This window comes from Podarcis melisellensis (genome assembly GCF_964234715.1).
Source record: "Podarcis melisellensis genome assembly, chromosome: 13".
In the NCBI taxonomy this organism is placed as follows: Eukaryota; Metazoa; Chordata; class Lepidosauria; order Squamata; family Lacertidae; genus Podarcis; species Podarcis melisellensis.
In genome coordinates, this window is record NC_138545.1 from 21,407,831 (window position 1) to 21,420,916 (window position 13,086).

At 46.3% G+C, this 13,086-nt stretch overlaps 1 protein-coding gene across 2 annotated transcripts; it reads right to left on the reverse strand.

The window, feature by feature from the left end:
* Positions 1-18: 18 nt before the first annotated feature.
* On the reverse strand, positions 19-11,960 carry PRODH2 (proline dehydrogenase 2). 2 transcript variants are annotated; one of them, XM_081886612.1, is made up of 10 exons: positions 11,745-11,960; positions 10,468-10,661; positions 5,995-6,115; positions 5,298-5,381; positions 5,108-5,188; positions 4,864-5,010; positions 3,383-3,549; positions 2,483-2,593; positions 1,574-1,662; positions 19-1,456 (listed from the first exon to the last, which is right to left on the reverse strand). In XM_081886612.1, the coding sequence occupies exons 1-10, from the start codon at positions 11,901-11,903 to the stop codon at positions 1,287-1,289; spliced, it is 1,323 nt and encodes a 440-aa protein (XP_081742738.1). In that variant the 5' UTR covers positions 11,904-11,960; the 3' UTR covers positions 19-1,286. The 2 variants fall into 2 exon arrangements, with proteins under 2 accessions (XP_081742738.1, XP_081742737.1); XM_081886611.1 differs by having other exon boundaries at positions 11,652-11,960.
* Positions 11,961-13,086: the final 1,126 nt, after the last annotated feature.

Here is a 13,086-nt window from a genome sequence, read left to right on the forward strand (position 1 = left end):
TCTGTGCTCTGCCCTCCCAAACCTGGCTTGCAGTTTGGCCTTGCGTGGCTCAGCAGCAAACCAAGCCAGTCAGGACAGGAGGACACAGGGCACTTCAAGGCAGAGAAGCCTTTATTCTGGGATTGGAGCCACTGCAACAGCATACATGATTTTCGCAGTATGCACACGTAATCACAGTTTTCAAAATGCCAGCCTGTACTCTTTTTATTTATTTAAAACATCTAATCTGGATTCGCTCTTAACACAGAAGATCTGATTTGTAAAAATAACCCAGTTATTGCTTGTGTGGAATTCCTTTAGCACATTTTGGGGTGGGCAGGTGGTTTGAGGTGTGAACACCTTTGCATAGCAAAAAAGCTTGTGCTGATGTCCAGCTTGGGTGCTTCCCATAGGCGTCTGTGATTGGCCACTGTGAGAATAGGATTCTGGGTGCAGGGTGATGGGTGATGGGCCATTGGCCAGAAGGGCTTTTCTTATGTTCCCTGTCCCATCAACATCCCCTGGCATGTACATGAACAGAAGCGAATCTGAATGGCTACAGGACTCCAATTGGGGTAAAGCTGGTTTGAGAAACAACATTTCAAGCAGTAGTGCTTTATAACAAAGGACGGGATACTTATGCATTTGGGATAACATCATGGGAAGATAGATTAAAAACCCAGTTCTGACAATGCAGCAAGCACACAGTAAGTGGGAGCTGAAGACACTCTCAGATTTTGGGATCCATGCTGAAGGTCTCAGGGCAGCAAGGTTAGATCTCAAGGCCGCCAGCCAGGCTCAAATTACTACTCTTGAATCCAAGACCTTTGCAACTGTGTAATTGGTTATAAAAAATTAAACCACTCATTATTCTGAAAGAGAAAGCATTGCATAAGAGTTTTGCTTGTCAGTGTGTTTTCCTAAACTTTCATTCCCCACCCCCACTGAGATCTTCAAAATAAAAACTTCAGCATTTCCCCCCTAATTCTACCCCACTCCCAGGCCTCACATTTCTGGCTCTTTCTCCTGTCTCGTATATTTGGCAGGGTTCAGTTTTTGTCTTTCTAGAGTTAGCGGCTCCATGATATCACAAGGTCCTACCCTGACAACACTAAAGCCCATCACATCACTAAGCCCCAACCCATAAGTCTAGGGCTTTGGGATGCTGGAAACCAGGTAACCCGAGGGCAGTTTATTTCATCATGAAGATCATGAGGGAAGTGAGCTGGAGACATTGCAATGTAGGGCGCTGGTTCCATGAATAAGCATTGGGAGGTGGGGTAGTTCTTTGGGATATTTAGATTCCCTCAAGGCCGCCTCAGAACCCGTTTCCGAAGCTCCATTTGCAGCAGATCTCTCTCCTTCCGGATCCCAAGTAAGACGCTTTGGTTCTCATGAGCACGGCGGATCAAGTAGGGGATTACTTCTTCCACAGAGCCGAAAGGGATAGATTTGTAGATGGCATAACCGGCCTGGCCTAGATTTCAGCACAAGATTTTAAAAAGAGAGAGAGAAAGGAGGTGACGATATCGCAGGAGGAACGGAAGTGGCTGTGGAGAGCATCTGTGGGAAGCGGGGTCTACACTACACTCACCTAGTGCCAAGGAAATCTGATCACACATGCCCAGCAGCTGCCCAAAGCTGACCGGTCCAGCACGCTTGTCGATGCCCATCTCTGCCATCCTTAAAAGAGATAAAACAAGCACATTTCAGCGACAGGTTGGGGAGAAGTTATGAAAGTATCATAGCAGTGAACAGCATAAGCTGTAAGCTACAAGGGCCAGCTCAGTCACAAAGACGCTGGCTGGTTTTTTAGGCGAGCTGCTTGCCGCTAGACCTCACCTTCAACCCCTCATCTGCAATATGGGGATAATATTATGGGGTCAGCTTTACAGGGTTGCTGTAAGAAACAATGGAAGTATTATTTCTACATTAACCAATGGTGGCCGTGCGTGTTGTGTACTGGTTTTCCATAATGTGAATGGGGCTTCTTTTGCTGCTGTTGTCTCGGGTTTCTAACGTCCTGGATAATGTGTCCCTGTCCTCCTCCCGAAAGGATGCATGTGCTGTCTGCCCAGACGATGCTTGCTGATTTTTCTTTACCTCTGTATGCCGACAACCAATATTTTGCTCCTAGGCATGTCATGATAGCAGTATGCCACTTCCCTTATATATAGCTTGCTTTCATGCAAATAGATCTGAGAGGTGGATATGGATTGGAGTATTGGTTGCCGATGTCAGAAAGGCAGCGCTATGCCACCCTGAAGCATGGAGAGAACAGTGCTTACACATACAATTGTGTATGTATGTGTGTTGCAGTGTGGAGAGGCTCCCTTCCAGATAAAAGGCAGCCAGTTTTCCAAGGCTTTCCCCTTCCCCCATGGCTCCCACTTTCAGAGAGTACCCATATGTCCAAACCATCAGAACTGGTGGACAAGCCAGCTGGTGCTTGTTATGTAGAAAGACAACCCCACTCACTTCCCCTTTGTGGTATTCCCCCTACCTTTGAACAGTGTGTATCACGGACGCTTCGTTGTGTGTGGCCACGATCATCTCAAACCTTCCCCTGGCTCGAGACACTTGATCCAAACCAAAATCCAAACAGCGCTGGTAACTGGATCACAGAAAAAAGGAAGAGGGCAAGAGAATGAAGCAGAGGGGGCAAAAAATGAGAGAGGTGCACCGTGCATCAAATTTGTATAGGCTGGTTTCTATGGATGGATGGACATTAGAAAATCACTACTGTATAACTGATAATAGAAAAATGCAATGCGTCTAATTCAAGTGAGAATAGCAGTTGCATGCACACCGCACATTTAAAACACATGTCTCCCCACAAAGAATCCTGGGAATTGTAGATTTACCTCCTTGCAGAACTACAATTCCCAGGAACTTTAACAAGCCAGAGTTCCCAAGATCCTTGGGGGAAGCCCCGTGCTTTAAACATACCGTATTTTTCCATGTATAACTTGCCTCTGTATATAAGACGCCCTCTATTTTGGGGGCAGTAACCAATCACACATTCCCCCTATGCACTATCCGTATATAAGACTACCCCCCTTTTTAACATTATTTTTTAGTAAAAAAAAACAACCCATGTCTTATACACGGAAAAGTACACTACTTTCAATCGATTGTGTGTACGCAGCCCAGTGACCGCAGATTGCTATCCATGTGTGCTAATGAGTGATGGGCAATTTCAAGGCCACTCCTGAACTCCGCTCTTATGGTTCTTTATCTTTAAACCAGATTTGGAACAGGCAGCCCTTCAAATAGACGATTCTGCCACATAAAGGACCATCCCAGGTCACACTGTGGAAGGAAGACACCATAGGCAGCTTCTCTTCCCATGCCTCGTATTAATGACCCGCAAAGTAGTGGAACAGGGTGGAGTCCTCCTCACTTTTCATTGGTAGCCTCCCAACTGGGCTGCACAGGATCAGGATATCCTTTTTCCTTTGCCAGTTTCCGCTCTTTCTCCAGGTAAGCCCCCCGGACCAACTTCATTCCGAAACAGACACCCAAGCACTCGGTGAGGGCGACTTCCTGTTTCAACCGCTCCAGGGTGTCCTGGAGGGAGACAAGTTGGCCAAAGACTGTAGTAGAACAAGAAAGGAGTCCTCCAATACTGAGGCATCTAATCATAGCCTGCATTTTTATCAAGGCTTATATTTTGATCAGGATCTGTATTTTAAAATGAGCTTAAAGATTTTCAAATGTTTTATGCCAGGCAGAAGACCAGCTGCCTAAGTACTTTGGTATGATGTTTATCCTCCTGGACAAGGGGCCCCCCTGATTTATAGCAGAAAACAATTCTCAAAATTGTAAAAAGGGAATTACAGGCTGAGAGCAAGGTTACACTGACCCTACAAATTAAGAGTTGGTAAATAGTAAAATGAGCCATATCTTCCTAAGGTTAAAGGCCAAGAGCAAATGGAAAAGAAAGCAACTGGCTGGAGAAGGGGAGTGTAAACAGAAGAAGAGGCTTTTTTCCTATTTTATTTTGAGGCTGTAAACTGTTCCTTTATACTTTGAGAAGGTTTATTCTTCTAAAAGGCTACCTATGATAATGTATTAAATATATTGGCTTAAATGTAATTATGCAAAGGATTTAGAAACTAAGAAATGTTAAATCCTTATGCTAGATTCTTATTTCATAGAATCATGGTTGTAAGAGACCACAGGGGCCATTGAGCCCAGCCCCCTGTCAGGCAGGAAAACACCATCAGAGCACTCTAGACAGATGGTTGTCAGGCTTTTGTTTAAAGACCTCCAAAAAGGAGATCTTTCATTGATGATGCATGAGAATGTGAACTCAAGATCCTTGACATCTGTTTAAGATAAAAATTTAAAACTATTAACCATCTGTTTTGGAGGGCAATAGGGCAAGGAGGGCAAGAGGTGAGCTGGTAATTAAGGTTCCTTGTTGAGACAAATTTAAGATATATGACTACTTATTTGTCATTTATAGATAGAAGAATATATAGCTTTTATTTCCCATAAAAGGCAAAAGGAATTGGTTGTATCTTTTGTGATTGGTTCTAGCAAACAGCCAATGGGAATTTCAACCAGGCTGATTGGACAGAGGCAGCCAAAGGAGGAGCAAGGAGGCTGGGCTGAGGGAATATAAGTGCTGGCCATAATGGCAGGAGCCCAGGCCAGAGCTTGGTAACCATATACCACTGTGCCTCTCATTTATTTGTCTGACAAATAAATTATTATTTTAATTTCTCTATTGCTGCGTTGAATATTTCATTCCAGCTAAGTGTTAACCACAAGCAGGGTGCTACAATACCACTGAGTTGTCAAGGTGAGAGCAGGCCTTCCTTACTTCCAGGAAGCAAGGTGGATAGAAGGAGGACTGTTTCTGGGGGAGGAACTCACCTTGAGATATGCCTGGTATGTGTTCCAGATCCATGGCTTTTGGGTGTTCCAGACAGCCATCATTGCCATGGTGACAAGCATCAGGGCGGGGTTAATGTAAGTGTATTCTGCATCCACCAGGACACGGACTCCTTTTTCCACAGCATACTGCAGACGGAAAGAGGCTGGGAAGATGAGAACCAGAACAAAATGGACACCATCGCCAGGGCTGGGCTCCCCTGTTTCCATCCTCCCCTTAGAGTACCTGCGCTACAGAATTGAGCCGCCTCAATGATTTATTGAAATGGTGGTTCTCTTCCTGAGTCAGGCAGCCAAAGTTCAGCTCCTGTGGGGCAGGAGAACAGTTGGAGATAATACACAGGTCTAATAAAGTTTTAGCTCTCTTTGGAGCAAATGTAATCCACCTTGAAGGCAGTGGCGGAAAGGCTTCTCACCTCCCCTTTCATGGCAGCCACCACTCTCTCGACGCTCAGGTCCGACTTGGTCTCCTGCTCTTGCAAATGCAGGGTGATGGTCTTCTGCAAGGGAGCAGGGGAAAGTAATCCAAAATAAAAGCAGCGTAGCTCCCTGTACGCCAGCTCCCTCGGCCAATAAAGCGAGATGAGCGCTGCAACCGCAGAGTCGGTCATGACTGGACCTAATGGTCAGCAGTCCCTTTACCTTTACCTTAGCTGGGACGCGGGTGGTGCTGTGGGTTAAACCACAGAGCCTAGGACTTGCCGATCAGAAGGTCGGCAGTTCGAATCCCCGCGACGGGGTGGGCTCCCGTTGCTTGGTCCCTGCTCCTGCCAACCTAGCACTTCGAAAGCATGTCAAGTGCAAGTAGATAAATAGGTACCACTCCGGCGGGAAGGTACAGCTGGAAGCTGTACACTGGCTCCCTCAGCCAACCCCAGAGTCGGTCACGACCGGACATAATGGTCAGGGGTCCCTTTACCTTTACCTTAGCTGCCTTCCCTTCACAAGAATTGGGCCAGAATGAGGTCCTATGCATCAAAAATAAGGGACGGACTGAGATGGTAGAATCCTGGAGGAGAGGGGGCTGGCAAGAGAAGCAAGCAGAGGCACCAGTCTCTAGAGCAAATAGTTTTTAAGACATCATGCCCAAGAGAATAATTGTACAATACTCACGCAGAGTGCAGCTGCCATCAGTGCTGTCACCTTCAGTTGCATCATGGGATTGATGGCACCAACTGCAGACAGATCCAGGCAGGTAAGCATAGATTGGGCATTTTTGTCATACCAGTCTTCCCTGGTTGGGGCAAAGCAGATATAATCATCATCATCATCATCATCATCATCTATTATTTATACCCCGCCCATCTGGCTGGGCTTCCCCAGCCACTCTGGGTGGCTTCCAACAAAATATTAAAATACAGTAATGCATCAAACATTAAAAGCTTCCCTAAACAGGGCTGCCTTCAGATGTCTTCTAAAAGTCTGGTAGCTGTTGTTCTCTTTGACATCTGGTGGGAGGGCGTTCCGCAGGGCAGGTACCACTATAGAGAAGGCCCTCTGCCTGGTTCCCTGTAACTTGGCTTGTCGCAGTGAGGAAACCGCCAGAAGGCCCTCGGCGCTGGACCTCAGTGTCCGGGTAGAACGATGGGGGTGGAGATGCTCCTTCAGATATACAGTACATAGGACTGCAGAGTTGGAAAGGGCCACAAGAGTCATCTAGTCCAACTCCTACAATACAGGGATCTTTTGCCCAACATGGGATTCGAACCCACAACTCTGAGATTAAGAGTCTCATGCTCTACCAACTGAGCTATCCCAAAGTCAGTGCAGAATCTCCTTCTGGTACTACCACTTTGCTTGAAAATACTCAGCAGGCAACAACTGTCAAGAGCAACACTTTCAAACTCTCCGAAAACCTTCCCGGGCCAACTCCTTCCAATCTGCTCACCACCTTCCACTTTCACTCTGTCCTGTTGTTCAATGATCCTCTTGAAGCTTTGGTTGCCAGTTTCCCCAAAGAGAAGTAAAGGGTCAAATGAGATGTGTCTATTTGATAAATTCTTCAATGTTGGGTGGACGATTTGTGTTTAAGAAATAGTTGTTGCTGATCAGCAGCACGGTGGGGGCCAATAGCCCCCTTTTTCTCACACTTTAAGGAACTCTAGCTTAGCGGCAGAGCACTTGCGTGCAGAAGGTCCTAGGTTCAAATCCTGACATCTCCGGGTCAAGCTACAGAGCTACAGTTCCCAACCCACAGCTCTTAACAAACCCACAATTCCCAGGATTCTTTGGGGGAAGTCACGTCCTTTAAGGTGACTAACAATCATGTCTACCCTTCTCCATCTACCGTACTTATAGACCATATTATGGTTTGCGAAAATTACTCAAAGGAAGTCCAGGTTTTGATTTGAGGACACTGGTTTTTTTAGGTAATCTTTATACACTCTCCACTCTTTTGGGAACCTTTGGTTAGACTGTCCCCTAACTGTATCGGTCAGTTTTGCCATTTCAAAATATTCAAATGATGAAATGAGAAAGAAACCATTTAACAAACAGGAAAACAGACCCACTTTGAGGAGGTAGGAAGTCTACTAGAAAAGAATAAGAATGGGAAATATAAAGTAGTGTAACGTAAGTCCGTGTGCAAGAGTGTACGGATTTAAGGTTATTTATTTTGTGCTTTCTATTTAGTTTGTTTCTTAATTGTCGTTGTATCTTTGTGTGTGTGTTTATGTGTTGTAACAAAAAGTTAATGAAAAGCATTAAAAATAAATAAACAAGGTGGCTAACAATGCCAAGAATCATAAAAAGTTGGAGGGTTTTTAAGCCAAGACCGAGAGCAAAATAAGCAGCAGTATTAACAAATCAGCAAAAAGAAAAGCTACACACACACACACACCCTGCCAAATCATTATAGAGAATGTTCCAAGGCCAGCCTAACTCAGCAGGGGGGCTGAACACACACTGTGCATTTAAAGCTGTAGTCTACCTCCCATAGAACTACCTCCCTTAAAAAAACTATAGTTCCCGCCATTGTGAGGGCAGGTGGAGGAATGTGCTTTAAAGGTGCTTTAAGTCTGTGCTATGTATACAGCCTTGGCTTCAACGGACTCTATCACACAAAATTAATCTGTTGTTTGGCTAGTTCAAAGATAGTCGTGTCTCTCTTTGCACCTGTTTTCTTTCCCAGTCAAGCACCTGTGTGTTTCACTTCAGGCCTGAAGCAGATCTGGATAGCGACCTTGTTTGATGTTATCAAAAAGGGAGATCAGCCGTTGCTTCTTCTGTTAAGGATTTCTCCTAAATATGTATCTAGAGTTGCCATATTTCAAAAAGTAAAAACCAGGGAACCACCAAAATTGTTCAGTTTTTTAGGAAACATCCAAAATTGTTGAACGTGGTTTTTCAATTGACTTGCCTAAGATCCAGGACAAAGCGCCACCTTTCGGAAATTCCCCACCCCACCCGGGACATCAATTCCGGCTTTGAAATCCCAGTAATGCCCAGGAAAATCTGGACGTCTGGCAGCCCTGATATCTTCAGGTGCCTAAATGATGGAATCTCCACAACTAGCAGTTTTGACAGGCGAGAGATGTGAAGGGAGAAAGAGTTTCAGGTTGGGGGAGGGCTTTAGCAATACAGCACCCTGAGCAACGACAAATATTTATTATATTCACAATAATTCCTTTTGGTACTGCTGCTATTTAAATGGATCTTCTCAGTAGGTACCTATATAAATATTGTTGTTGTTATTGTTAGTCCCCTCAGCTCAATGCCCTGTGCTGCCCAGGTTATTATCTACTCTTCCTTTCAGCGTTGAGGCTGGCATGATGAACTATTTAATTTAAGACTGTATTGTTATAGCCTTCTACTCAGAGTAATCCCTTTGAACTTAATGGACCTGTCACACCCATTAATTTCAATGCATCTACTCTGAGTGAAGCTAAGTTGGTTACAACCCTCAATATTTATTTTAAGGCAGTCTGTTCATAATACTGATCCCAAGTTGGTTTACATAGGGCTGACATACACCTGGAATTTTCACTTTTTGAAATATGGCAACCCTAGTTTACAATGCATATTAAAGCAACAACAAAAGATGCCGTATAACAAAATCAATACGAAAATAACACAAATATTAATATCAAAGCAGCAGAGCTAAGATTTCCCTTCCATGGCAATTCTTCCAGTCAGGGAAGCCACTTACGAATCACACCAAAAAAGGACACAGATATGCATAATTTGCCTAGGCTAATTTATAGGTGTAGGTGATGCACCTTTAGAAATGGTTCCTATAATTAAATTAAGAACACAATGCATCTCACCATAATGAGGAAAACTGTGACCAGATGGACTGTTTATTATTCGCAGCTTTTCCACACATGAAAGGTTTTTTGTTTTTTGTTTTTTCGCAGTGTCCACACAACACTGTTAGGACCAAAATGCCAGCCTGCACTCCCCGCCCCCGCCATTTAATCTGGATTTACCCTTTCCACAATAAGTTTTTTTAGAAGCTGTTGCCAACAAGCCATTTGTAAATTAATCCTCCATCTGGAAGCGCTCTTAGAAAGCAGACATATTCACGGAGGATAAGTCTATGAGCAGCTCTTAATCATGTCAGCTAAATAGAACCTCCAGACCCAGGGGCAGTATAGCACAGAGAATAGCCAGAGAAGTCTTTATGCCTGACAGCATTGCGCTGGCTACTGTGAGAAGCAGGAATCTGGACTGCCTGGCCCTCATCCGGCGGTGCTCTTCTGAAACTCTGAGATTGCATTTTAAAGGGGGCTGTTTTGGGGTTTCTTGCCATTTTCAGCAAGAGGTGATTTCGCATGTGTGAGATAAAAGGGCGAATGATTTATATCTTGCACTGGCAGCGGCTGCAATCTGCTGTGTGTGAAAGTACGCATCGCTACCCTTAGCACCTAACCTCTGGATAACCACTTCCTGAACACAAACCGGATAAAAAAAACAAGTTGTGAAGACAGCTTTGTGCAGCAGATAAGGATGTGTGAATCATGCTTCCTCACTTGACATTTGAGCACTTGAGCACTTCTCCCCACCTTCTGGCAGTTCCCTCACTATGAGGTTACAAGGAACCAGGCACAGGGCCTTCTTGGTAGTGGCACCCACCCTGTGGAACGCTTCCCATCAGATGTCAAGGAAATAAACAAACACTGTATCTGACTTTTAGAAGGCATCTGAAGGCAGCCCTGGTATAGGGAGGTTTTTTAATGTTTGTTGTTTTACTGCGTTTTTATCATTTCTCAGAAGCCGCGCAAAGTGGCTGGGACAACCCAGTCAAATGAGTGGGGTACAAATAAAAAAAATATTAAATTATCGTTATCCTCTGGGGCCACATGCACCATTGCCATTAGGTCACCCCACAAAGTGCTAGCTAGCTCATTTATCCGCCAAGAAAGTATGACACGCTCACAGAGGTAAAAGACAAAGCAAGGGCAGACTTTCGTAATCTTTTGTAGTAAGGCCAAAACTTGGTGCCCCAAATGGATCTTCTTGATTGATCTTATTGAGGTACTTGATTATTCCTAGGCCTGCCTATGCTTCTCCTCACAGTATCAAGGCACAGCCTTCTCTTTGGCTGTCCAAATCATGCCCCCCCCACTTTTCTCATCCAGCACTCACCCTTCCTTTGCTTGCCCCACATCTTCCTCTATGGGGACAGCAAGGAGAGGACGGATCCCCAAGTTCTGGAGCCGTCGCAGTGTTTCCTTGACCTCTGTGTGGGTTTCGCCAGCAACAAACTGTCCGTACAGCGTAAGGCGGAGCACAGAAGTCCAGAGTCGGTGGCCCAGAACCTGCCGGGAGACAGAAAGGACCTGGTGGAGAGAAATAAAAGGTTTATGGAACAACTTCTACGTAGACATTGACGGCGAGTCCGAAAGGCTAACAAATAAGCCATGGCAGAGGTGTTCAAGGAATGGGTGCACCTGCCAATTAAGGATCCATTTCAGGCATGAAAGTGGGTTCGAAACTTTATGGCACAATCATTCCCTCCATTACCAGTGTTCAGATTTTGAGCATCGTTGCTCACATAGCCAAAACAACAGCAACCTTGCACAGGAAGGACATATCAGTAGCCTTGGGGGAATCACAGTTTGCAAAAGTACCTCAATAAACCTTAGGGGGGAAGAAACTGAAGTGGGAGTGACACCCCACCCAAAGCAGCTCGCTGAGGTTGAGGGTGCTCAGTCAAAACTGGAATGCTGGGGATGTGGTGGAATGGAGCAGCTGGGAATCCTGAGGACTGCTGCATTCTGCACCATTTTGTTGCAGTTTCTGCTTGTTCCCTATAATTTTTGATGTTGGTTTTGTGTGTGTTGGTGCTTCTGGAGTCAAAATGTCCCATCAACACACAAGAGAGCAGTATCATCAGGCCGGGGAGTCCCGCAAGGCTTGCAGAAGTTCAACAAATATTGGGGGGGGACCCTATGGGAAGGGGCAGCTGATCGCAAATGAGGGCTACGAATCTTCAGCACCTATTAATGTTGACTGGATTCTGGAGGAGTGGGGGTGGGCAAGAAGAACCAGCAGGAATGGGAAGGGAATTGAGTGACTGGGCTCTGGAGCAGCAGCGCTTCACGCTGCAACAATTTGTCGCAGACAAGGTGAAACAAGACTCCTTTTGGAATACAGTTCAGACCCATCCCACGGCTTGACCCAAAGACCCTTAACCTACCCCACTCTCCCCAGCCACAACAGAGCACTGTGGGGCACCCCTTAAGCTACAGGTGGTAATTGGAAATGAATTGATTGAGCGGGTGGGTGGCCTGCAGCCAGTCAAGATCTGAGCCCCCTCTTGGTCTCACCGTGGGTGCTTTCTGAACCAGCCATGGGGAGGAGCAGAGCCGGAACACCAGCAGCCCCCGAGTGATCTCCCAGTTGCTCTTCAGGTGGAATACCTTCCCATCGTCCAAGTTCAGGGAAAGGTGGGCAGGCGTGGGGTCCTTCGCAGCAGCTTGGGGGGCTGACTGGGGAGATGTAGATTTCGAAGAAACTGCTTGGGGAGCCCAGAGGGAAGCCAGCCTACGGTGTGGCAAGCGAGGCCCGCAGCTCAGCATGCCGCCAGCTCTGTCCGAGGGCCACGGCTCTGGACAGAGTGTAGCACCTGCTGCCTATCCCACAGCGTTTGGGGCCAGCAGGAAACCCCGGCGGGAGGAGTGAAGTAGAGAAAAAGTGCAAGACCCAGCTGACAAGGTGCTGCCTCAGCAGGTTAGTGGGGGCAGGTGGAGGGGGAGCAGCTTAGTAGGGTAGAAAAACCGCTGAGGAGGAGAAGTCACTTATTAAACTTCAGCACTCCAAGGCAGTCAACTGTTTTATCCCATTGGAGGCCGTTTCTTTTGAAGGGTACCCATTATTTGAAGGATCACCTACTTGACCACTTCGATTTGTGGAACAGGCCATTTTACTGCTACAACGTTTATTCCACACTTGCAATCCATCGGTCCTTAGCTGTGATTCCTGCATTGGACTAGATGGCACTTTGGGTCCCTCCCTCTACTGTTCTGCGACTCCATGATCCTTCCTTCCGTGGCAGCACTTACATTTTGGAGCTCCGGATGATGGCCAGGGATGGAGTCGTAGTTCGAAGCATCTGGAGGGCACCAGGTTGAGGGAGGCTGGTATAGCATGGCAGCCAATGGTTTAGAGCAGGCATAGGCAAACTCGGCCCTCCAGATGTTTTGGGCCTACAACTCCGATCATCCCTAGCTAACAGGACCAGTGGTCAGGGATGATGGGAGCTGTAGTACCCCCTACCGCCCACCTAGAATCCCGAAACGCCCACTAGTGGGCGGCAGGGACCAGGTTGACAATCCCTACTTTAGAGCGACAAACATATCCAGTGTCTTGTTTCTGTGAAAGGCTAAGCCTTAAGAGGGTTGAGAATTTCTGCTCCTACAGAAGCCAGCCTCTGACAAACCAGGTAACTCCCACCTACAATTCCCCCGTGGGGTGGAGTGGCACAATTCTGCATTTTTGCCTGGAAACTCATCATGTCAGGTGGGAGGAATGTTTTTGCTTAAACACACAAGCACAAGGTAGCTGGGACATGGTCCAAAAATGGCCGACATGGGCATTCCCCTCAGGACTGAGAGGTCTTAGGAGGTCTCCTTGAGGAATTTATTAACTCTAATTAAAAATGACTGGGTCACCTGCCAAAGGGGGCCCTACAAATGCGCAGAGGGCAGAAGATACAAGCCACAGTGAGGCAATGCAGTCCACCCAGAGTGGAGGCAGCGCAAG

Excerpts from the sequence above, each read along its gene's own strand:
- PRODH2 (XM_081886611.1), bottom strand. The coding sequence starts at position 11,903 with ATGCTGAGCTGCGGGCCTCGCTTGCCACACCGTAGGCTGGCTTCCCTC. Across the intron at positions 6,116-10,467 it reads GTGGGGCAAGCAAAGGAAGG|GGAAGACTGGTATGACAAAA; the intron begins GTGAGTGCTGGA and ends TGCCCCAACCAG. Across the intron at positions 3,550-4,863 it reads CATACCAGGCATATCTCAAG|GACACCCTGGAGCGGTTGAA; the intron begins GTGAGTTCCTCC and ends GTCTCCCTCCAG.